The sequence below is a fragment of the Rhodnius prolixus genome, unplaced genomic scaffold (assembly GCF_049639745.1).
Source record: "Rhodnius prolixus isolate KJV_2025 unplaced genomic scaffold, Rpr scaffold_6, whole genome shotgun sequence".
In the NCBI taxonomy this organism is placed as follows: Eukaryota; Metazoa; Arthropoda; class Insecta; order Hemiptera; family Reduviidae; genus Rhodnius; species Rhodnius prolixus.
The window spans coordinates 25,655,590-25,682,582 of NW_027411634.1; the positions used below are offsets into that span (position 1 = coordinate 25,655,590).

The following is a 26,993-nucleotide window of genomic DNA, read 5'->3' on the forward strand; positions in this document are numbered from 1 at the left end:
GTTAAATGACGTTATAAATTCTTAAGATAACACTAAATAGTTGAAAAATAAAATTTTAAAAACATTTTAGAGCAAAAGTAATACTTGAAAGATAAAATAATAATAATACCACAGATTCCGGAGTATAATTTATTTAATTAATATAAAAAATTGCAGTAGCAGTTTAATGCTCATATTTGGAATAATTAAATTATTTAATTTAAAAAGACTTTAAATACAAGTAACTGGATTAAAGCAGAACTGTGTAGATATTTCTTAATACCATGTACAGTAAAATCGAGTAAAAAGAGAGAAACCCAATATTTCTTGGTTGCGAAGTGCACATAATTGAATACTTTTTACATAAATTCTATTCTAATTAAACAACCTGCAATGTTGGTTTATTAATCTTGACTTATCAATACTTGTTTTAAGAAACATTCCTACCTTAAAAGTTGTTGATCATCCTTAACTTTGGATTATAAGAGAAATTTAAATCACAAGATCGATATCTTGTGACCATAGATTGTTGCAATATTCGAAAATTAGTTCGGTGTAAATATTCTTGACAGTTAAATAAAGAGCGATTCTGTATTATCCATCTGAGATTAGATCAGTCTAAATAAGAAAGCACAAGCTTATTGCTTTTTAAAGATATTACTAAGGTGAGGTGATAGTGTAAGTAGACAGAGAGAAAAAAGAAAACTCTTTATGAGTTTGAAAGTTCGAAAATTTTTACTAAACGTATATATAAAATAATGGATTTTAACTAATAAAAATGATCAAAGTGAAGAATATTTGGCAAATGCATTGCGATCAGCAAATAGAAAAATATTTTATTATTGCTGTGATACTTTTAGCATAAAACTCTACCATTGTTTCCCTATGCTTTCTACCATCAATATAATGGTAAAATCCAGCCTTTTCTTCTCAAATAAATTATAATAAACAAAAAAAAAATTCTATTGCACTCACTTTCTTCTTTCTCAATCTTTGCTCACATTTGGTAAATCTCTGCTTTGTCATACCTCTTTTAAATTGTTTTTACAATTTATAACTTCCAATAGTTATACAAATAATGTACAACAAATAGTATTTTAGCAAGTTATAACTTGTGATGAAAACTTTCTATTTTTATAACATAAAAAATGAGTGGACTGATCTCTTTTAGAATTATAGCTAAGAAATTAATTAAATCAGTTAAAGAATGTTGTTAAGATATTAAATAACTTAAAAAAAGCTCATACTAATGCATAAAAAGAATTTTATTAATCTATGTTGACGAAATTTTAATAAATAAAGTAATATTTAGCAATAAATCAAAAGTAAATAAAGAAGAGCTTCTTCGCACTTCTATATCCTGATACAAATCTTGTTATTTTGACACTGTTTTAAGGCTGTTAAAAGCTTTTTCCAGTTTGCAGAGCACTCCAGTGGCGACTTTTGGAATCATAAATGTAAACAATGACAATTTCCTTTTGTCAATAATTCTAGTTGGTATAGCACAATAGGTACTTGGTTTGACTTGGTCAATATCTTGGTTAGGGGCTGTATGGCTTATTCTGGGGTGGGTAATTTAGAAGTTATTGAGGACATAATGACAACTCGGTCTTATGTGGTGTTGCGGGACTACTTGAAGGCAAGTGCTGTAAAATTAGGTTTGGAGAACGATTTTCATTTCCAGCAGGATAACGATCCGAAACATACGGCCAACAAGAAGATTACTGACCCCACCTCAATCACCAGACCTCAACCCAATTGAAAATCTGTGGCATATCCTGGATAGGAAAGTCTGCCAGACATCTATTACAAGTAAGGAGCTCTTAAGACAGGTGTTAATTCTTGGAACAATTTATCGGGTGAGGTGACAAGAAATTTAGTTGAATCAATGCCAAGGCGGTTACAAGCCGTAATTGAAGCTAAAGGGATGCACACTAAATATTAATGACAATGTTATGATTGGTTATGGGTCAGCCAAATTATTTTTTGAAATGTTTAACTAGTTGTGCAAATACTTTTTTTGCATTATAAAATAACTTTATGTTGTTTATACTAAATTCATTTGACAATTTTCCGTATTTATATTTATCATGTTAGTGTTTGATTTAAGAAAATAAATAAATGTAATTTGGGTAAAAAAGTGAAGTTTATTTGATTTAAAACCTTAAAATAACAGGGTGTGCAAATACTTTTTTTGCCTACTGTATATCCTCAAAGCAATTTGTTTAGACCATGATTTTATATTAACGATTTTGATTTTCGAATATAATAAATAGCAAAGCGATATTATTCCAGAATGATTCATCAGGTGCATATTTTGTTTAGAAAGCTACAGCAATGAAGAAGTAATGAAAAGACTTCAAAAAAGGTTTTTATTATTATGAGAATATTAAAAATCTTAAAAAGGTCTATTACTTTCCATAAATAATTAAGTTATGGACTATTAATTTACCCTAACAGTAGTTTTGTTACTCTGCAATATTTTTAAAAGCTATAGACTATTTGGAAATGATGAAACTCCAAAGAAATTTTGACCCAAAGCATAGAAGTCTCGTGAGTGTTCACACTAAATTTGACTTTACATTATATTTTCACGTCAGAAGCGTATATTCAACACCTCCAAATCCCACCGCATTCACTAATGCAAATAAGCATCTGATGTCCAAGTTATAGAATTCAAAATTTTGAATGCGCTAATGCCTCACTCTTCCCCAAAAATTCCAAACACGGAAACTACTTGCCTAAATATTTAATGCTTATAAAGACCCTTTTTTTCTTACCAGTACACTCAGCTGAATTTGTTTTCTTTTACATTGAGTAGAAGATAGTCTGAAGTCTTCCTCGACCCGGGGTACTCTAGCTGTTGGACAAAGAGTAGCATCCCAAGAATGTTTTATACAAAAGAAAATTGAAGCAAATGTCTGAGTATCCGCAATGCATAGAATTTAAAAATTCATAAAAGATTTTGTCTAAAAACAGGTACAAATTTTGGTGTAGATTAAATATCTGTCGTTTCAGGTACTGTCAGATGGTCAAATTTTAGAACTTCAAAGTGTACAAAACCAAAATCTTCTTCCATCTAGCCATTTCTTTCAACTATATTAAATGTGCAATTCTGTATAGTATGGAAATTATAGATCAGTATTAGTATTCAATAGTATTTTTTATTTAAAGAACGTTTCTTAACTTTATTTTTCCTTTTTTCTTTACACCTGCCTGCATTGCTTCATTACAACTGCAATTTTTCCTTGCATTACTATCTTGTTTAATTAATAATCACGAATGTTATTTTGTACCTAAGGGTAAATAAAATCCAATTTGTTTCCAATTTTTTTGTAACACACGCTATTAATCTTCACTTAGTTCAAAGAGCTCTCTAATAAAGGGCACCTAAGGTTTCCAAAATAAGGGCAACAATAAAAAAAGTAATTTAATATAATAAAAATGAAATAAAAGTAAAAGCCTTCTAGTGTCAAAAAAAGAACCTTATAATAATATAGATACCTTATATAATATTTAGAAATTAGTTTATTGAACATAAAGGAAGTATCGTATAATTAGAGTTTGAAAGTTTCTGAGATATTTATTTTTTTAATTTATGCGGCAAATATGTACATTTCAACAATTCCTTATTATTTTTGTCAAATAAAATTAATACAAAGACTTTATTTCGGATTAAAATTCAAGGAAATTTACACTCTTTTGCTAATCCTATGTATCGGGGAATGATTACAAAAACCCTTCATTAAAAAGTGGGATATATATAAATACAAACAACTACATTGAAGACATAACAAAATACAGAAACAAATGGATAAATATGTTACTTGTACAAGGTTTGAGACCGCGGGAAATTTCAAGAGCTATTCCTTGCTAGACACTCCAACTCCGACTGTATGCTAGTGAAAGTGAGATCACGTCCAACAGTTTTTATTTGGTGATGCACAAAAAATAAAACAAATAAAAAATATATTAAAGTTCTTATAAGCATTAATGTTCTTCCACTTTATTGTAAGTGCCTTATCTTTGATACTAACAATTTAATGTCACTAATCATTCAGAAACATCTTATTTATTACCACTTTTTTTTTTTTTACCTGATGTTTTTTTTACCTAATATTATTTAACATATTTATTATTTAACAAAAATTTTTAACAGTTTTGATAACGAATCATTCATGTTACACATAAAGTGGCTATTTTCTGTCACAATTAATAGTTCTTTGTTGGGTTTAAAACGTAAGGCATATAAAACTATATTACTTTTATCCTGTAACTGATATTTACAAATTTAATTATTGGCTGTACTGCGAATGCCATTGCCAACAAATCATTCCAAGATATATAAGAATTTAAAAGTGTTATTTCCAAAACATTTTCTAGGCGCCTTAGAAATTATAGTTCTTTTTATACGCTTAAAGTATTAGAAAATACTTTCTATCTAAAGTAGGCTGTAAACGATAACATCCGCAATTCATTTCAAATGAGTTGAATAATGGAAAAAAATTACTTAACAAAATAATGGTTTAAATATATACAGTTTTATTTTGAAAATTAACTTCTCTTCGTTTTGACGAGATCGATAGCAATGATCTTTTCCACGTACCCCCAAAATGTACAGCTATCCATAAAAACCTGAAAAAAAAGTAAATTTCTCTTTAAATTCAATAAGTTTTCTTTACTCTGGTTCAGTTTAGAATGAGGTTTGTCTCCCTTTACTTCTTATTGAAGCTAAGTGCGGGCGGGTGCTTTTAGACCTCATCCCGCTCCCACACATGGAAGTGTTGGAATAATTTTAGTAATTCATAATTGATTAACGAGGGGAACAAAATGCTCGGAAATCGCAGCATCTAAATAAAATAGGAACATGAGAGAATGATATAACGAGTCATGACTCCTAGCCAAGCCCTATTGTCTTGCCTGATACAATGATTTCCAGTCAAGCTTCTGAAGAAATAACAAGTTTGCTGAAACTGCTCACAAATAACTTATAATTATTTAAAAAGGACGTAATATGAAGTAAAAATTTTAAAAGTATACTACTTAAACGTCCAAATTATGTCATAAATTTTAAGATAATGCAATTTCTTTAGTTAGAAACTATAATTATTTGACACGCCATCAACAAAAACGTTAATATGTTACAATATAGATTTGGTAGATAGAAACCTGTTAGATCTGAGAGGTTTTTCTACTTTACCTCAGTATAACTATAAATAATGCAAAATTACTTTTGGCCTACGGAAAGAAAATAAATACAAAAAATTCTTAACTTTAAACAGGAAGGGTTTTAGTCATGTTCCTGGCATCTTAAAGTACAATTAAAATTTATTATCAACCTAATATTGTCACACTATCAATGAACATGAATTAAAAACATGCAAAAAGTTATTTAAGAAAGTTTGACAATGAAATAATGACAAAAACCTATTCACCTTATTTAGCCAATCGTTATCAGACAACAATACGTTAAGAAGAGTACTTGAATCTCTGGTTTCATCCTCTCTTCTTTTAACTTTAATTTGCTCATCACAAAGTCCAAATATATGTTTCTTATAATGGCATAATTTATGCATTACTTGGAAGTATTCAAAACATGGAGTACAGAATGAAACTTCCTAAAATTTTTAAACATTCAATTATCAACTATTATATTTATGCTCTAACTAGAATATAACATCAATCATAAGAAAAGTAAAGAGCTTATACTATTATTGGTAAAAGCTTTTTATGTTTCAATTATCGCTCAAATGTCGTAAAGGAGGTAATTTACTTATAACTTGGCATTTAAAAATCTTAACATCCACTACCACACTATACAACTCCATTAGAGCTTTTACCCTTACAGTACCCACACGCTACCATAATTAACTATAATCAGACATATTAATATATATTGTCCTGTTTCCTTGAATTTAAATTATAAATAAAACTCAAATTCACAAGTGATTTTAAAAAGACTGCAACAAAGAAAGTGAAAAACATTACTTAGTTACTCAGAGATAAATTAAAAGTTGAAAAATAAAGATTGTTGGAGCACTTTTTTTTACAAAAGATAAACTCTTAATTATATCTATAATTACTTTAGACGATGCAATACAAAAGGAAGCACTGTTATGAGTATATTAAAAGCAGTAATTAAATTCAGCGGCTTAAGGTTAATGTGAAATATATTCCTCCTTGAAAGTAAGACTATCTTTACCTTATAGGGTTTCAGTTAAAATAACTAATTACTCTTCTAACGACGGAAAAGGGATTCTAAAGTACACGTTGAAAGCAAACGATCCTTGATTCCACATGAGAGTAGAACATATTATTTTTATACACCAAGGTAATCTTTTAATTTGTCAGATTCATTAGGGCTTTACAGAGCCGTATAAATTAACTGAAATATTTAATTATTAACTTAAAAACAACTACCACATATTCTGCTAAATAATATTTACCAAAGCGACGGTTTCAACATCAACAACCTCCTGTAAATTCTCCAGTGTTTGATAATCATACGGCGTTCCATTCAAACCTAGTGAAACTTCTGCATTGGCATTGCATACACAACTTCCACTGTTTAATTTAGTTCTATAACCTGGATATTTCTCAACAGCTTCAAGAAGCTGATCACTCCATCTTAGAAGAGGTGTTAAATATCTCTTTAATTTATCAATGTAATCGTCAATAACTTTCACATTGTTAAGGAAGTAATCATCTTAAAAAAATAATAATAATTTTTTTTTTTTTTTTAACAAATCTTGATTTTAGATATTTATAGAAAACTCACCTTTTTCTAGAACTATTGCTTTGAGGAAATTCGAGTCTAAAGAGTGTGAAATTAATGTTTGGATAAAAATGTCGAAATTATCCTGGTATTTCATATTATCCTTTATAGTTCTGTCAATTATATCCCTTACGAATAAAGAAAAGTTAAATTAAATAAAATGATTAGTAACAAAAAGGTTTTACTAATTTGGAATCTAGTAACTTGTTTTGACTTACCTTCCAACTGTTACATCAAGAAGATTTCTGCTTAAAAGTTTTACAGTTATATCGCGTTTAATTTGCTTTACTAATTTGACATCAACTCCTGCATATACAAACTTTGATCCCGGACTCCATGCCGTAAACTGGAAACAAGTATAAAAAACAGATGAAATGTAAAAATAATATATCATGGATATATGCACAAAAGTATTGTAATTTTGGTAATTATTTTTTAAAATAAGTGTATCACTTCCAAGAAGCTTCTGACAGGTCACTCACTGTCCGGACCTCTCACTGTGAGAGGTCATTAAAAGCGAAATGTTGAACGCAACAAATTTAAAAAAAAATAATAATAATACCAAAATTAATTAATAAAAAAAATTCAGATACTTTTAAGTGCATTTTAAAGAGGATTTTCAAGGAATTAAAAAAAAGAAACATTCTTAATTTTGTACAGAAGACAAGTATACTTTTAGTAATAAAAGATATATTGAATTAATTTTTAACAGCTATCTCAGTAATATTCTCAGTACGTGGTCTTAAAAAGTATTTTGAGCTTTACTCGAACCAAACAGAAATTCTTAAAACATTAAAAAGAAATCTATTTTGAACACTACTGCAATGCACGTAATCTTGAAACAAAGAATTTATGCTGTAATGACTGTTGTCTACAATCACTGCTTTACTAAAATCTATTACTACAGTATTTAGATGTTACCAAACGGCCTGTTTTGTCACAATTTATCTTTAGCCCCCAAATTTCATACTTTTCCTTTTATTTTATAAACATTGTTTATATTGGCTAAATCGCTTGATCGTACTCGAAAATTAATTACTAGCAACATTCACACCTGTTATTTCACAGAAGAGAAGTGTTATTTCACTTTCTAGAAGCTTCTCACAGGTCACAGCCGCATTCACAAACGTTTCTCTCTCCATTCCATGGGAGCAACATATAAAAAAAATTTACTAAAGGAGGGTGACATTCCTGTAGATGTTTTTGGAAGGATTTTTTTTTTTTTTAAAGAAAATACAGGTGCTCTTTTACTTGAAGATGTACGAGATATGCCTGCCTTTTGATAAGGGATGAATGTTGAAAGGCTTTATCGTGAACCGTATAAATTTTAACGGAATTCTAAGAGTATAAAAACATACAAAATTTCATATATATATATATATATATAATCAAGTTAAATTTTTATATATATATATATATAAATTTAAATTGAGTTCTGAGAAAAATAAACCCTGAAGATCTTACCGTTGGAACATTGGTATAATATGATACCCCATTCTTAACAAAATGCAGAAACTTATGTAACATATTATGTTCTTTTACTCGCCATATTGGAGGAAAGTAACTCTTCTGATCGACGGTAGCAATTACAAAATCATAAACCTGTAACGAAATATATGTTTAAAATGATGAAAACATATTAAGCTTTAACAATAAAGAAGTGAAAAGGTTCTAACGTACAGTTATTTTTTTTTTTTTTTTTTTATGATTTAAGGCGCGTCAACATCTATGGTTATTGGCGCCCGGAGCTTTTTCCAGTGCACTGCCGGCCTCCGGACAGTGTTCTCTCTTTACAGACAACACTGTCCATCACCGGACAGTGAGCTGTAAGAAGCTCCTAGGAAGAAAAAATCTAAGGGTCAGCAGCTGGATTCGAACCCGGGACCTCCGCGTGGGAGTCCAGTATGCTAACCACATAGCTAATCCCTTCCCTACGTACAGTTATTAAATTTCATTATTATTCAAGGAATAAATTTACCATACTAGTTAAATTACAAATAAGATATCTAATCTTTTACACCAAAAAAATACTTATAAATCACATTAATACTAACACTGAATGGAAAAGAAGGATTGAGGGTCTTCTTGGTTTGATTAACATTGTTAGAAAGAACTGTTGGGCTCAATAGTTTTTCCTGTGAAACTACTCGCACTTTTCCCTCTTTAGGAGGAGGAGGACGTGGTTGTGGTTGTGGTTGTGCTGGAGGTGGTGGTTGAGGTTTTGTTGTCACCACTTTTGGTTTGGAATGAGACATCTTTCTCTTTGCTGAAAAGAGAACACAATATTTATTGAATAATTGTTGATAAAAACAATTTATTAAAACACGAATAATATGATTATTTTAATTGAAGATTACCATAATTATATTTAATTTAAAACTGACAGCAGATTTGTGTGACTAATAATTTTATTCAGATAGTCTACATTTCCAATAAGCACTATACTTTAAAATAAGTATTGTTGTTATTTAATAAATGTATGTTCGTCTTTTTTATTTTATTATATTTTGGTAACAGACATCCCGTGATACTTGTGTTTGATTCACATAAGGATTGAATACTAAGATATTAGTCACAATATTAAGAAAATGTTTACCGCATATTGTTCACTGATTATTCGTAATAATCAGCAAAATAAATTCATTAGCTTATAAAATTAATTTCTTATGATTGGTAAGATTACCTTAGCTATAGCTACCTAGGAGTTGATTGATTTGGAAAAACAAGTGAAAATATATATAAATTGTTACTTCTCGAAAACGTTAGTTTTACATAAACTTTTTCTTTTTTCGCAAACAGGTTAGAAACCCTCCTTTAAGTATGTTATCTAGTACAATTTGGTATAGTCAAAATATACATACGAAACACAAAGTTTGACAGAATCTTAACAACCCTCAAATTACTAACATTTTCTCCTTTTGTGAGTTGAGGGCAAATATTCATCATCTTCATCTTCATCAGAACTGGAACTATGAGTACCAAATTTTCTTTTTCTTCTTCCACTTCTGGACCTTATCTTCTCTTCATCTTCCTAAGTTAGTAACAGTAAGAATTTTTTTTTTTTTGCAAGAAAAATAAATTTAAATACGTTAATGGCCTACGTGATTTAAAAATACTTATGAATATTTGTTGTGTAGGTGGCCCACCTTAATTCTATAATTTCCAATAAAATATAAATATTATCCTGACTGGACAAGGTTTCTTTTCAGCTTATTAGATTAATTGAAGATCTTTTGAATTCACTTTAGCATCTTTTGAAATCTAGAAGGAAGAGTTGGAAAATATTTCAGAAGGTAAACAGTATACCTAACCTACCTAACGACCAATAAGAAAACACCATCCATTAAAACGATGAAAAAACTTAATTCTTCGCTTTGCTAATGATAAGAATTTAGCTAAGACTATTAGTTCCAAATAACGACATTATTCAAAATGATATGTAAAATTATCCAAGCAGAATCGAGTACTGTATCATTGGATAGTTCTTAATATCTAAAACGTTTCATTACAGGGCCAAACGATAGTAGTACCACTATCACCCCCGAATTCATAAAATAAATATCAATGTTATTAAGAATTTTAAGCGATTTAACAAGTCTGTTAACTAAAATAACTCAAAATAATATTACAAAAAAAATAGTAAAAATAACATTGAAGGGAAGGGTATAATAATACTACATCGGTCTATCCAATTTTCGTTCTGATTTCGGAGTTCCTAATTTTCTGAGCTCTTTGCATATCCAACATGTTCCTTTCCATCGCACTCTGGGTAGCTCTAAGACGACTCTTAGCTCTCCTGGTCAACATCCAAAATTGCGCTCCACAAAGAAGGGTGGGGAGGATACACGCCTCAAATACTCATCTTACTTTTAAATACGAACTTGAGGCCCCAGAATCCTGTCTAGACTATAGCGATGCGTCTGTTTATTTCTTTCAGAGTGCTATCACTGAATGATATGAGCTGACCCAGGTAGATAGTGCTCTCAACCCATTTCAATTTTAAGCCTCCAAGAAATACGTCCCCAGCACTATCATCATTAGTCATTAAATAACTCTTCTCCTCACTTATTTGGAGTCCAGCTTCTTTTCCTCTTTCACTTAGCTCTAAGATCATGCCAGAAAGCTCTTGCAGTGACTCCGAAAAAAGCACCACATCATCTGCAAATCGAATGTTTGAAAGAAAGGTACCGTTAATCTTTATTCCTTTTCTATCCCATTCCAAGCCTTTGAAAACCTCTTGAAGAACACAATTAAAGAGGATGGGTGATAAAGGATCTCCTTGTTTAACTCCTCTCTTTTTCGATTTTAACAATATTTCTAGAATAAAAATTGGTAACATTGATCTACCTTATGTGGATTCTGCTAAGTTTTTGGGAGTTACCTTCAATAGCACCTTAACTTGGCATAATCATGTGGGTGATGTTGTCAACAGAATGAACAAAGCTCTGTATCAACTGAAGTACCATAAAGAAATCTTGCCTGTGTCACTAAGAAAGCAGTTGGTTTAAACACTCATCCTCCCGCATGTAGATTATTGCTGTCTTGTTTATTTGAACCTGACTTCGGAACTGAATACAAGGATACAAAGAGCTCTAAACTCGGGTGTTCGTTTCATTTTTGATGTCAGGAGAGATGAACATATTACTCCTTATTACCATCGTCTGAACTGGCTAAATGTTGAATACAGGAGGCAATATTTTTTAGGTGCCTTTATTTATTTTCTGTTTAAAAATAGAGCGCCAGATTATCTGTATTCACTATTTAGTAGCAAAGAACAGTTGCACTTGAGAACCACTCGACAAGTGGATACAAAGTTGTACACGCCCACACCTAGAACTGCAACCTATCAAAATTCTTTTTATTTAAAAGCTTGCAAGTTATGGAACTCTCTTCCGATTGGTTTGCGTGCAAAGTCTGTCAATACGTTTAAACATCATTTATACGAACATCTTATCAAAAGTTATCTAAATCAGTGATTTATTATTAAAGTTATTATTTTCATTACTATTATTACTTCTTTGTTCTAATTATTATTTTTATTTTGTCATTTTTTCCTCTACTTATTATCACTATCACTATTACCATTATTATTGATATTATTGTTATTAATGTTATTATTATCATTATATAATTATTATATTGTTATTTAAACTGTAAGCAGTGGTCCTGTTCTTTTCTTTTCAGTTAAAATTTTTATTTATGTATTTATTTGTGAATATATTTAAAAAGGAAATGGAATTTTAGTTTTTTGTTTTACTGTGTATATATTGAATATATTAATTTGGCAGCAACTCAGAAGAGAAATTTTAGTTCATTAAATTTATGTATATACTTTTTGTTGTCCTTAAGGGACTAATGTCCCAGGACATTAATAAACGTATTTCTTTCTTTCTTTCTCTTAACAGGAAAATCCGTTCCAGTTTTGTCCAAAACTATCCTTGCTACGCTACTCTTATACCAACTCTTGATCACCTGAACAATATTCCCATCAACCCCCTTTCTTATCAGGCTTTTGATTAAAAACGAGTGATTGACCATATAAAAAGCTTGAAGGCCATATAAATTTTCATCTGGTACTCTCTGGTTTTACCTATAATCATATTTAATGCATGAAGGTGGTCAACAGTGGAGAATCCACTTCTGAACCCTGCTTGCTCAGGTGGTTGTTGGTCATCTAGGCTTCTTTTTATCCTAATTTCAATAGCCTTCGCAAACACTTTTCCTATGCCAGCAGTTAAACTAATAGGTCTAAAGTTATTGATATCAGAGTAGCTTCCTTTCTTATGGATTAGAATTATATCTGGCGCCTTTCATTGCCTTGGTATTTCTTTCTTTAGTATTATCTTGTAGAATAGTTCTGTTAAAGATGCAATTAATGATTCTGAGGAGAATTTTAATAGTTCGTTGAGATTTTATCTCGATTAGTGGCTTTTCCGATTTTTAATACTTTTATAATAGAACTAATTTCAATTCTCAAAAAATCAGGAAAGTTAGATGTAGCATGCTCAATATCTGTATCCAGACTATGTTCTGATTTATCTTCATACAGATTTTTATAGAATGCTATTGCTGTCTGTATAATATCTTTCCTATTAACCCTTATCTTTCCACTTGTATCTTGAAGAGCTGGTGTTAAAGTTTTACCTGTGTATAAACAGAATCTGGCTTTTCTAATTGCTACGTCATTCTTTACAAGGCTTTCAACTATTGAATTATCATAAATAGCAATGTCTTTACGAATATTGTACTTAACTTGTTATAGAGCAGATTATATTCTAATCTATCCGTACTTGATTTTTTTCTTTTGTCTTTTTAACCTTTCTCTCTGTTCTATTAATATTTAGTACCTTCGCTTATTTTACCATCAGTGTGCACCGCCTCCCTTTTTGATGATCTAATTGCAGCATTCTTTATTGTTCCTTCGATTTTGTCATAGAATTCTTGAACTGTTGTATTTACTAAATTCAAATTCTTTATAGTTGTTTCCACTTCCTCACAAAAGGCCTCTTTTTGTAAATATTGTAATTTCGGAATATTTCTATCTTTAAATATCTGTTTTCTATTTATATTTAAAATTGCTTTTACTAATCTATGATCTGTATGGAAGTTAAATGTATTTATTACCTCAACAACTCTAAATATTGACTTATGGGAACAGGTAATAAAATCAATCTCGCTTTTAAAGTTTTCATTTGGTGCGATCCAAGTCAATTTTTTACCTTTTCTTTTTTTGAAAAAAGTATTCATTATTTTTAGGTTAAATGTTTGACAAAACTCTACCGTCCTATAGTCCCTCTGATTAAGACAACCATAACCATATGGTCCCATAATATTGTCTTCTTCTTGTTCTCTAAATCCTATTTGACTGTTAAAATCGCCCATCACGATCATTAAATTTCTGGAGTTTACTTTTATTTTAGATAATTCTACAGAAAGCTGCTTATAAAATGATTCACATTCCTCTGCGGTAGAAACACTAGTAGGTGTGTAAACTTGACAAACTGTGAGGCAAATGTTTCCAAATCTGAGTTTAATAGATGCAATACGGCTAGAGATAAGGTTAAACTCTTCTAAATTTTTCTTCAGCTGATTTTGGTGCATAAAACCCACTCCTTTGCATCCAGATATATCATTAAAATACATAAACATACGAGGTGTGTTCAAAAAGTAACGGGAATTTTCGTTTTTTGAAAAAATATTTATTTATTCATCTACATTAATATTGTCGCCTTCAAAGTAGTCCCCTTCACATACAATACACTTGTGCCAGCGCTTTTTCCAATCCTCGAAACACTTCTGAAACTCGATCTTTGTGATAGCTTTCAGCTCTTTCAGCGATTCGCTTTTAATGTCATCTATGCTTGTAAAACGACGGCCTTTTAATGTTCTCTTTATGTTTGGAAATAGAAAAAAGTCACATGGAGCCATGTCTGGCGAATATGGAGGCTGGGGCATCGTTAAAGTTTTGTTTTTGGCCAAAAATTCACGAACAAGCAATGAAGTGTGAGCAGGTGCATTATCGTGGTGCAAAATCCATGAATTGTTTTGCCACAAATCCGGGCGTTTTTTTCGGATTGCTTCACGCAAACGGCGTTGAACTTGTAGGTAGTACTCCTTATTGATTGTTTGACCTTGTGGCAAGAATTCATGATGCACTATGCCATTAAAATCGAAGAACACAGTGAGCATAACCTTCACATTCGACCGCACTTGTCGAGCCTTTTTCGGTCTTGGCGATCCAGAATGCCTCCACTGGGACGATTGAGCCTTAGTTTCGACATCATATCCGTAAACCCATGTTTCGTCACCTGTAATAACACGTTTCAGTAGATCCGCATCGTTGTCGACTTCATTGAGTGACTCTTGAGCAACTTCCATTCTCCGCTGTTTTTGTTCGAAATTCAACAATTTTGGAACAAATTTTGCTGCCACACGTTTCATACCCAAAACATCCGAAAAAATTTCATGGCATGAGCCAATTGATATAGCAACATCATCAGCGACTTCTCTGATTGTGATTCGGCGATTGTTCATAACCATTTCTTTCACTTTTTTCACGTTTTCATCGGTTGTTGATGTGCTTGGACGTCCAGGTCGTTCGTCATCTTCAACGTTTTCGCGGCCATCTTGGAAACGCTTATACCACTCGTAAATCCTTGTTTTACTCATAGCAGACTCACCATATGCCTTTATTAACATTTCACACACTTTATTTCATTTTTTACGCAAAATTTAATACAAATTCTTTGATCCATTTTTTTTAACAAACAAAAATCGCCAAGCTCGAAAAACACGTCTAACCTTAACGGCTGCCACTTAAGAAGTAAACAATGAATATTACTGAAAATTTTATCGTACTTCAGGGGCATGTGTACCAACATAATAAAAAAAAAAAATTACAATCAGACTCTCCAAACCCGCGAAATTTAAAAATTCCCGTTACTTTTTGAACACACCTCGTATAGTTATTTTTTCTTTCCACTATTTGTAAACCTCTCCTTCTAACCTCCGATAGTCCCAAGATGTTGATTTCAGTGTTACTAAGTGCATTTTCTAATTCTATGAGTCTTTCCTCTGACAGGAGTGTTCTAACATTGAGGGTACCTAACTATAGTCAAACCTTTCCTTTTAATATTACTGCTAGATATATGTCGAATATTTGTGGGTTTAGTTTCTTTATTAATTAATATCTTCCTTAGTATTGGTGTGATACTTCTTCGGGGACCAGTCTTTCTGGAAGATTGTGTTATAGTCATTCCTATTTGATAAACCTTGACTGCCAATGTTCCTCTGCCGAGTGAGCCCAGTTACCGCCTGATTTCATTTTTCCTCAACTTTACTACTCCAGCTCTTTAAAGACCGAGATGTACTTCCATCTGAGTCCGAGTTTTCTTTATCTTTAAATATTTCGTCCTTTAAGAAGCTTCCTACTTTTTAATATCATTATTTTTTTCCTGAATGTAGTTAATTTCAGCAAAATAGGCCTGCATTTATCTTCAGATCTTTTCCCAAGACTATTAACCAAATCTAGTTCACCTTCTACTAAACTAAATTTACTTAATTATTAGTTTTGAGAAAAGAAAGCACTTATTCTTCGAGAGCGAAGTAGTCAAAAACATTTAATTCCTCCAAACCATGTACAATTAAGTTTTTACTGCGTGATTCCCTTTCTAAGTGCGCTAATTTTCCATCTTGCAGCTGTACCTTTTCTTTTATAGAAGCATACTTTTCTTCTACTAAAGTATTCAATTGCGTTAGTTTACTATTAAAATCTCCTTTTAATTCATTTTTAAATTTTGTTAAAAGTTCAATAAGTTTTGATTCATCCATTTCAAAAATTGCTGGTATATGGGTCTTTATAGATATTTAAATACGCAAGAGTTAACAAGTAATAGCGAAGATACTAGAATGGTAGTAGACTCACCCGCCCGACACTAACCTTGGAGTAGAGATAGTAAATATTGTTATTTAGGTTATCTATCTATTGCCTATACATCCTTCTGCTTTATTCTTTCTTCCAATATAAACGATAAATTAATCACTGCGCAGGTCAATCCCACTCTTTTTGTTAACACATCAGATTTATTAGCAATATTCACCAAAAACCAGCTTAATGCACAAAATATAACTTGAAATAACGAAACCACCGTTGAATATTAGCCAAACCTAGTTCAACAAAAATAGCAACCACTACTTTCTCTTCAAATTAGTACTAATTTTCACTGGTTTAGACAAAGTTTAACAAGTTAAAATAACAACTATCACAGAGACGATGTGATCACCACCGGGCCACGCCTCTGACACCATTTTACTGTAAGGGATAATACAAATAATAGGGATTTTTTGCCCAATTATTAAAATAAAACAATTTGGCCAAGTCGTTAAGTAGGGAACGTGGTGTACCAATAAGATGGAAATGCCGTTTTTAAATCCAGACTTGCTATCCTTGGATTTTCTCTTCCTAGAAGCCACCGACAGTAAAATGAGTGGACAATTTGTGAGATAAGGTATTGGGTCAATGGTTAGCGTGCAGAATTCCCCAATGGAGATCCTGGTTTTAAATCCAGCTACCGGTTTTTAGATTGTCTTTTCACAGAAATCTATAATACCACACTGTCCCGTAAGTTCTGTAATGAGAGAACATTGAAAGAAAGCCGGCCGTGTACTTAAAAAGACTCTGGGCACCAATGACCTCAGATGTTGACGCGCTTTAAATTAAGTAAAAAAAAGGTGACAATGGAAAAAAATAAGTAGAAGCTAATTATTAATAATTAGACTACAATGTAAAAGCTGAGAAACCTGGAAAAAATTAACTAATTAATTAATTCGCTTCTCAACAAGTAGTTAATTAATCAAATAAATATTGGAGTCTCAATAGTTGGTAGAAAAATAAAGCATTGAGAAAATGTTGTCTTTGAGTCAAAAATCCATAGTCATGCTTCAGACAAAGAAAAGAAAAATGGAGATGGCTCGCTTATTCCTTCAAAAAACTGATCGTGTTTTCGAGAAGAGGGTGCTAGATGGAACCCGCAAAGCCTTAAAAAAAGGCCAAAGGTACCTCGGAGAAAGTCGGTATAAAAAAAATTATAATATTCGGTAAATTCTAAAGAGGGTTAGAAAAATTAGCAGTTGTTATGGGTGATATATTCAAAATGTTCATTTTATAAATTGGAATTAAATGCGAGATAATTGAGAGAAATTTAAACAAAATACTTACTAGTAATACAACAGCTAATGTGACCTTAATTTGCTAAATATTTATAACGATATGAAGAATGTAAATAGCTCAGTAAAATAATCGGAAAAGTGTTTTCAATCTAAAGGATTACCCTTCAAAGAGGATATTGAGATCATTAATTAATCTACAAACTAACCTCACTAGCAAGAAGTGCAATTATCATGCAAATAGATACTGTAGTCAACATGGGTATTGCAAAACTACTCTCAGGTTTGATTTCAACAATGCTAATGTTTGGAAAAATATTTTCAGAAACGATAAATTAGTATTTGTGAATCCACAGATTTCAATTTTTCTTCAATGGTTTGTCTAAGCTATGAACAATTGTGTACAGTGTTGTAAGTAGCAGTTTGAAACTACTTATTTCTGCGTGATCCAATAGTTAGCAGAAGTATGCCTTACTTTGAACATTAATGTAATTCAAAAAAGGAATACATTTTCTTTTAATTAGAAAGCGGTAACTTTTTAAAAAATACCCTATTATTTTAAACAAGCAAAAGTCAAAATTTGAAGCTAACGCTTCTACATACATTAATCAACATTTAACAAGAAAATGCCCAACAAAATAAAAAAATAAAAAGTTTAACTCACAGAATTGGGTTCCCATGCTGGATCTAAATTTGAATCTGATGAAAGGTTATCTAGATCTACTTCTTCCGTTTTAATTTTAAAATGGTCCATCTCTGGAACTTTGGTTTTTCTTCTATTTCTTTTGTTATTTGAATCTGAAGTTTCTCCTGCCTTTGATTTAGAATCTGAATCCGTTAAGGCCTCTGAAACAGAAAAATGAATAAATATTGTTATATAATATTTTGAAATTCTCAAAAATTCCAGCGAAAGTACCTGTTGCTTTGGGTTGGGATTTTGATTTCTTGTTATTTTTATGATTTTCAGTTCCTTTTGCAACGGTTTCTTGTTTTGATAAAAGTTCATTTTCTTCAGCACATGTTACATCATCACTAATATTTTTTGACCCACTATCAGCTTCAATTGTGGGCATAGAATCTACAGTATTTCCACTAATGTTTGGTATGACATCTTCATTTTTAACAGCTTGCTCTTCTTCTGAATCACTTGATTCAAATGATCTTTTATATGTTGAAGTAGGCAAAGGATAATATCTAGGATCATCTCGAGGATCTGATGGATAGTCCCGCGGAGGACTGTTCTTAAGTACTAGTTCTTCGGTTACCTCTTTAGTTCTAATTGGTTTTTCTTTAGCCCACATAGGTTTCTTTACTGGCGCAGAATTAAGTGGGGAAGATGTTTGCTGATTACCTTTAAGAAAATTCAAGTAAGTTACATGGTATTCAGCATTAGGATTTGGAGCTAATTTTTTTTTAATACTACTTTCATTTTCATTAGTAAGATTACCATCTGTTAGGAAGCTCAATTCCTCTTCTATGTCTGGGACAACTATACTAGGTTGAGGGCTGTTTTGTTTAGGTGAAGGCGGGGTCGCGTCAGCTGGTGGCGTAGCTGAAGGTGTTTTACAAGCGGATGGTGGCTGTTGCGAAGGCACCGGTTGTTCTTCATTGTCGCCATTATCAGGATTTGGCTGAGAATTCGGCTGAGAAGTTGATACGTGAAAAGCTGGTAGGTATGACAATGGTGGAACAACCAGAGCTGTGGTAGATTGATGTTGATGTTGACCTGCAAAGGTAGAAGAAAGATTGGAAGATGTTTGTGGAGGGCCCAAGGTCACGGGTGTTGCAGAAAACATTTTACCAGAAGCGATATTCCATCTATCAAATTCAAAATAACCACTCTGATTTTGTAGATTAGCATTATGATGAGCAGGAGGGGGTTCTCTATTGCACGTAGGCTCTTGTACTTTTTCTTGATTCATCCTTGTTCTTTTAATCCGATCATCTGAATATCTGTCTGGTATTTGCTGCTGCAATGTTTTGACTAGGCTCATTGGATCGCCTCTACAGCTACTAAGGTCTTGCAAACAAGACTGGTTTGGATCTTCATAACATCTTTGAGTATTCGGAGCCTCATAAGATAAATATCTTCTTTGTCTTTCGTCCCACTGCTGTTTGGCGATGTCATCTCTATCAAAACGATCATCAGTGAAGCTTTTTTCCGATCTTGTAACAGATGAAAATGAAACAGAATTCTGGGTAAGACTAACATCTAAAGGTGGATCTTCATCATTACTTGACTTATTGTAACAAACTTCAGGCTGACTTGGCGAAGGTGAAGAAATTGAGGTCATAGGACTATACAAGGGGTAAACTGGACTAGCCGGTTGACCTGAAGGGCTTCTTCTATGCACTCCTCCAACATAATCACTACCATCGCTAGCACTGTAATTTTCGTTAGATTTTCGGAGATAATCTGCATCAGAATTGAATCTACAGCTCTGTTCTTCATTTACTTGAAACTGCTGAGGTCTTGCTTTAGAATTCTCATAGCCTCTTTCTGTATCTATCATAGCATAACTAATGGGTGATGACTGACTTTCAGAATCCAAACCTCTTTCAGATGATTCATATTTACTTGGTTTTCTCTGAGAATTAGTTACCTTAGGTAGTAAAAAACCATAATCACCTCTATCGAAATTTTGTTCAAACAAAATCCTCGACGATTGTGAAATTCTAAATTCTTTTGGAGGACCTGTAGCCTGGAGGGCACAAGGCTGTTGGATGTGTCCGTATGAAAATCTAGGAGAATATTCGCTGTTTTTATAGCCAGAATCTGATATTACAGGTTGTTGAAAAAAAGCTGACGGCTTAGGAGGTGCTGATAAATGTGTTTGTTTTTTCGGATCAATAAAAGCCGCATTTAGCTGTGAATTCTGGTGCCCTAAACTCTGTAGCTGTACATGTGGATTAACATTGTCATAAGGTTTTGATGAAGCGTTCGGTACAACACTTTCATGAGGAAGTATGCCAAATGGACTTGGTAACTGAGGATTTCCTTGAGACCATCCAGTTGGCTGTTCAAAAAAATTTCCACATACTTGTGGCAATTGTGTATAATCTGATTCAGAGGCCTGTTTAAGTGACGATCTATGTTGTAAAGAACCATAGTGTGCTTTCTGATGAAATATTGGTGTGAACATACTGTCATAGGCAACTGGAGACGGCGATAAGAAACCTGCAGGCGTGAATGGTGATGCCGTGGGCATAGTGGAACCAGTATGTGCTTGTAAAAAAAGTTGTGATGTTGAAGATGGTACACCCTGACCACAATTATTTGATCCTAGAAGATGATCACTTGAAGGCCCATTTTGGATTCCACTAGAGTTAGTTAGTCTATTGAATGAAGCCGCATATGCAGACCACGATCCAACTGGATCCATTGCATTGTTTGGCCAATATATTAATCTTTGCAATATTCATCATATTTCTTTTTTAAACTAGAACAAACAAGAGTTTATTAGTACTCTTGAAGTTAATGCAAGAACAATAGTATTTCTGTAGCAAAGAAAACTAATAAAACGAAAACATCTTCCAATACTTTATGGTATTTTTACAGCCGTTTCACAGAACATTTTAAACATCACATATGCGACAGATTAGCCACATCTCTTTTTTTAATTTTTTGTTTGTTTATTTATTAATAATGCAAAATATATTTCTTTCAATTTCTTCTTTTTTAATGAGGCGTCCGTGTAAATGTTGCAAACTCGACTTCCAAATACTTTTTACACAATTTTAGCAATTTCTCAAGTTACAAATTTGTGTTTTAATCTAACGGATTTCAACGTCCTGGTGAAATGATGATTGCAAAATCACCAGCACCATTATTACCCGTATTTATTTTACTGCTTCACTATCAAGCAACAAATAAAAAACAAACGTAATTTCACCGATGTTTTAACTAAGATGCTTAAAATCTCCTTTAAGCCGTTTAAATACTAAGATTTTATTCTCGACTCCTTTCTATACTTATCATTGGAATTAAATTCATCTAATTAAATAATGTATATTTACATTAAACATAAAAGGGTTCTTTAACTAGATAAAGAGATTTGGCCAAGATTACCAAAATATTCAAGAATTTTTTTTTAATTTATTAAAGTTAAAAGTCAGACTTTCAGTTCCAGAGACAAATGCTCGAGGACTGCCTCAAAGAAAAATAATGGATACCATACCTCCTTAACTTCTACTGCGAAATACTTGTACCAAATGCTGCGATTTTAGTCTTTTTACAAACACTATACATTTATGATATCTACATCCAGCATAGGCATAAGCAAAAGCATAACTGATTTGCAGACATCAACTGACCAAATAACATAAAGGTTTCAAAAGTGGAAACTAAAAATAATCCAACCAGAAAGGAATCTTTGCTGATCGGAAGTTCAGAAATGAAGAACTTCTTTTTCTTTCAATTAATAAACAAGAAACTCCTAGGAAGCAGATATATATATATGCTATCTCGGTGCATTGCTAGAGATAAAACTCACTCGAAGTCTATCAACACCAAACTGCATAACCTAATAGTTATAACTGAAAACCCAAACACTCCTGTACAGCACTGCTCTAAGGGATACTTCTCAGACCTCTCCTAACGTTCATCTGTCCAGTTTTGATAAATTATTTTTGGATTAATACCAAACTGACAAAACGACTACAAACCTGGATCTGGAACTCAGCGACATCCAGGATTTAAGGATATGCTTTTTTTTTTAATGGATGAAGAGATTACATTATCTCAAAATTAAAAAAAAAAATTGGGAAATTAAAATATCTTGACATTAACAATGTTAAAAAAAAAAAGTTTCTTGACATTAACTGTACTAAGCCAATGAATATGCAAAAATTGAGTGACATACTCTACCCCCTTTATCTATCACAGTTCTATAAATTTCTAACATTAGACCTCACAAACTAGCAGTACTAGTATCCACAATCCACCAGCCATTAATGATATAGAGCTGAATTTGATTATGAATTCAATCATACGCCAGCATTACACTGTAAGCACTAATTTTGTTATTTCTTGAGCAGCATATGTAATAAGTGTTTTAAATTAAAATTAAACTTTTACTCATGGATTATTATTTTGAAAACGAAAAAAATAGTAAGAGAAGATAATATCTACAATCAAGAAGAATAGCAAAATATTTCATTTTTGGTCAACGATTTGCACCTCCAGCAAGATCTTAGTCACTGTGTGAATCACAGCTCCTAATAACTCAAAAGGAAAACTCAAGTCGACTTATCAAGTTATCCTGAGGATAAACGAATGCTCGAAGCCAATCTATGAACAAAAATGATGCCGTCGAAGTAGGAATAATCACTAAGTTTTTTAGCATTATGGACCCAATGAAAATGGCATAAAAATATTCACAATTATATGACTCAAGCAATTTGGATACTAAAGATAAGTACTAATGGCATTTCTTATTTGAATGAAACGCAGCAAAATAAGCATAATTCTATAAAACCACTTCAAAATAAAATTCTATTTGTTCCAAAATGTATAATTTTTGATCAAAATTTAACACGAAGCTGGCGATAGTACGTACACCTTCCGTTAATACTGTTCAAAAAAATAAAAAAATAAAATCATGTTTAAATAATAATTGAAATTTCCCAATTGGTAGAATATATTTCTTGTGATGATTCGCTCAATATTCCAACTCATTTAATGGGCAAATTTAGCTATCTATATATTAACAGTACAAATTGTTTAACATCACTAATCCACTTGTACAGTTGCTTATTTCAATTATTTGGTGGATTTACTATACGGTATTGTACATTCATCATTCAGATTATAGATATTTTTCTATGAATTTTTTTTTTCTATTATACAGTGTCCGTGTCTTAATATCTCAGGTTACTCTAGTAACTAGTTTGAGAAAACTCCACATATTTAGGCGATGATGACTCCGTCTCTGTGGAGATAAACTCTTAACTGCTTCAGAGCTCTGGGTTGAATTTAAATCTGGAAGAGCTGGTGAGCACTGTTTCTAACGGTATTAAGCTCTACTGTAAATATTAGGCCATTAAGGTTATTCTGCTGACTCAGCTAGGGTCTCAAGTCCGGGATCACTTAATTTGATATGGCTCTCTTTTCAGCAACTTAGGATAATCTTTCAAATATATCTGTATATCTGTTTAATAAATGTATGGATTGCATTACTTTCTTGCATTCCTGAAATTAAAGATATTTTTATATAATAAATAATTGCCTTAAAGACTAAAAAAAAAATCCGTCAAATATTCTTCAATCCGTCATTTACATATTATAAATTTGTACAATTTGCTTTGTACACTTTCAAATTTCAGGGCTTCCATTAATAGTAATCAGTTATTTCGCAAATATATACTCAATCCAAATGCTTAATATAAGTTTTTAAGTTCTTTGTAACATGTTAAATAGTTCTCTTTTATTAGAATACACTTTCTAGGACGGGCTCCTTCATTTACAAAAATATTTCTTCATGATTGCTAAAACCCCAATTCACTTAACAACAAATAACTTACATTCTTCCTCAAACCAATAACTAAACAAATTAACGTAGGTCCAAAACTGTGTGTTTTTACATATTACAATTTCAGTAACACAAATATTTAAATGATTTCATTATATAAAAAGTGTTTTTTTTTTACAAAATAAAAAAATACTAACACTGTAATAAAAACACCAACGGAATCAGGTTTTGGTCTGCTTCTTTACGATAACTTCACTTAACTGCACACTTTTCTAAATTTTTAATCAATGCTTATAGTACCCGCGTACATTAGCTTTTCTCGACAGTGCTTCCATGCAGAGAGGAGATTTATGCTAAGAAGTGTATGACTTTAGAAAGGAATGGAGATGTAGTAAAAATTATAACTAAAGTAGTTTAGTAAAAACGAATTTGAAGAGAAGTGTTAGTAAAAAGTCAAAGATCAAATACACTTCTTCAACTACTACCTTACCTTTATATTACATCCAAGATTACATTAATCAATGTTCTTTCAGAAAGAAGCTCGTGCAACCTATCCACGGCAGAAGTGACAACTTCACTTATCAGTAAATGAACGATCTTAAAGTACATACATATTTCATAAGTTCTGGAAATAAATGTTGATCTAATTCGTATAGTTTCTTTTTTTTTTTTAAATATTAAGGGCAGCAAATTTCCGTTAAAAGCTTGCCCTCATCCAGGCTATTAATTTGAAGAGGACTTCCCCAAATACAAATTAATTTCAGCATCCGATAAATGCATTTAAAAGTATACTAAACGATTGTGCACAAGAATAAAAAAAAAAGGGAGGGTACTAGTACCCAAGTTGACTTTGTATAAGGGAGTAGTAGGATAAAAATTGAAAACAGCAAGTGTTCTTTTCCTCTTGCGTTAAGAATTTTTTTTGGCAAATTAAAGAAAAACTCGTAATATTCATTGTATAATTAGTCAGATCCAACCAGAAATTAAATATAAATTGGGTGATCGAATTATAAACCAATTCCGTTACCTCTTCTTTTTAATTTTATAATTAGAGAGATGGCTCCGGACAATCCTATTTTGAAATCTAAATGCTAAGAGGTGTTAAATTGAACCTTCACTGTTAATTTTAAGGAAAGCATGTGAAAATATTACTATATGTTTAATAAGTATTTAACTAAAAATTAAAACATACCATTCATAATCCAATGAAAACATAAGCATGATCAAAAGTGATCATGCATTGACAACTACTTAAGCTGAATTTCTTTTATAAATCACAATAACATTAACAACCTAGCGTTTCACTCCCTAACAAACACAATTCAACAGATCCAGCTAGCAGTAACTCGTTAGGGTCACAGACGCTACTTTATTCAGAATCGATTACTTAACAAAGATAAGCAAAGCATAACTTTTTTGTTTTTGTAAATATTATAAAGAAATCTTAACGATGTGTTCAAAAGCTTCTCGTTTTTCCAAAAGCGAATTGGAACCCAATTAGTTAATTAAGATTACCTGGTTTTTAGAAAAGACTTATTAATTATAATATAATTTTAATTAATAAAGTCAGGTCCCATACGGATTATCAAGTCTTTAAGAAGTTTATTAAGGAGTCGTAAAAAAAAGATTTCAGCTTTATAAAACGAGGCTTCCAAATTTTTGGAAATGACAACGGATTACAATAATAAGCACAACCAAGGATGTAACCCCCCGTAAATATATGAAAATCTTTAAGATTGCCAGGAGTATGATTTATGAAAAGTAATTATGACGTAATTGGATATTTATGAAATTTCAGTTCTGATATAAGATTAAATAGATTCATTCCTACATTTATATAGAAACCTACCTGACATTTCTGCATGCTAAATTAATTCTCTCATCTAAAGTTTGTTGTCAATCAACCCTATCCTACTGCGACTTACGGTATCTGTAGTGACCCTATCTAAATGGAACATGTGTACAGATACGTCTGATTGATTAGACCTAAGTGCCTGTAGAAGGAAACCTTCAAAAAGGATAATACGAGTGCTGAACTCTTAAGTCACATCACCCTTAAATTGGCTGGTAATACTCAATATTTATCAACTTCTTATACTTCAGTGGCTCGTTTACAGCCTAGCGTTCCGTATGGTATTTACTTGTGTAATGCCAGTATCAATTACTTCTTTGCCTGCTTCTGGCCTGAGATTTCCATTACAATTTCAGTCATACACCCCCAATATTTTTTACCTCTTCTTTAGCTATGGATTACAATCACATCTTAAAACACATACCTATAAATTTTGTTTTATAGGATTAAGAGATCTCCTTGCCTAACTAAATTATTTATTAAACATAATCTCTCAAAAACAATCTCATTAAAATAGTTTTGCAAATTAAAGAATAGTTCTATTTGAAAACTTATTGCATACATTTCTCAAACCAAAACCCCATAAAACATTTTTTGGTAGCCATCCGTCCACATCATCTAATTTTAAGATGGGCGTTAAGCCCCCTGTAAGAATAGATGATTACTTTGAAGTAATCTTAGTTCCTGAATTTCAAGTGAAATATGTCTTTCTTTAATTTTTTAAAACAACTACATAGGTGATTTTTTTTTTCTGAAGAATCCCCTTAAAAGATTCTTGACGGACACTTCTTAAGGGCGATTATCCCAAACTAGCAAAATATTTTCACTGATGCCCCACAAAAAAAAAAGGATCTCACACAACTATTAATGTGGCAACAATTTCAGTACAGTTCTCTTATACAATTGTTTACATATACCGAACGCAAGGTGCCTGCATTTAAACCCAAATTATATTTATCCGATTTTGGATAACATTCTTATATACGACCGTCATTCAGCCAATTTATTTCACAATATTCAAAACTTGAAAAAAATATCGCAATATTCACAATGCAAGATTAATAGTTTTAATTTAAGTTCACAAAAACGCTGACGTTTAGTACAACGTTGTTTATGGATTAAAGACAATTTAAAACGAGAATAGCAAAATCCGATGCAAAAACTTTTCTATGCTGTTGTAATTTGTGATGAATTATAAGAAGTAAAACTCACCAACTACGATAAATATGCCTAGATATGAAGAGCACATTTT

The 26,993-nt window shown here is 31.7% G+C and overlaps 1 protein-coding gene across 3 annotated transcripts; it reads right to left on the minus strand.

Annotated features, from left to right (window-relative positions):
- Positions 1-3,536: 3,536 nt before the first annotated feature.
- LOC141461447 (uncharacterized) lies at positions 3,537-25,220 on the minus strand. 3 transcript variants are annotated; one of them, XM_074142587.1, is made up of 12 exons: positions 25,082-25,220; positions 19,221-20,859; positions 18,336-19,145; positions 18,084-18,265; positions 9,662-9,785; positions 8,809-9,020; positions 8,219-8,356; positions 6,973-7,100; positions 6,758-6,882; positions 6,426-6,685; positions 5,415-5,597; positions 3,537-4,614 (listed from the first exon to the last, which is right to left on the minus strand). In XM_074142587.1, exons 2-12 carry the CDS (start codon positions 20,800-20,802, stop codon positions 4,534-4,536), a joined length of 3,825 nt encoding a protein of 1,274 aa, XP_073998688.1. In that variant the 5' UTR covers positions 20,803-20,859; positions 25,082-25,220; the 3' UTR covers positions 3,537-4,533. The 3 variants fall into 3 exon arrangements, with proteins under 3 accessions (XP_073998688.1, XP_073998689.1, XP_073998687.1); XM_074142588.1 differs by having other exon boundaries at positions 18,336-18,770; positions 18,867-20,859; XM_074142586.1 differs by having other exon boundaries at positions 18,336-20,859.
- Positions 25,221-26,993: the final 1,773 nt, after the last annotated feature.

Bases quoted from the DNA above. Each gene is read 5' to 3' on its own strand.
- LOC141461447 (XM_074142586.1), bottom strand. From the start codon at position 20,802: ATGGATCCAGTTGGATCGTGGTCTGCATATGCGGCTTCATTCAATAGA. The intron at 18,266-18,335 runs GTACTTTCGCTG...TTTCTGTTTCAG, and splicing joins ATCCCAACCCAAAGCAACAG to AGGCCTTAACGGATTCAGAT. The intron at 7,101-8,218 runs GTAAGATCTTCA...ACTTGTTTCCAG, and splicing joins ATTATACCAATGTTCCAACG to TTTACGGCATGGAGTCCGGG.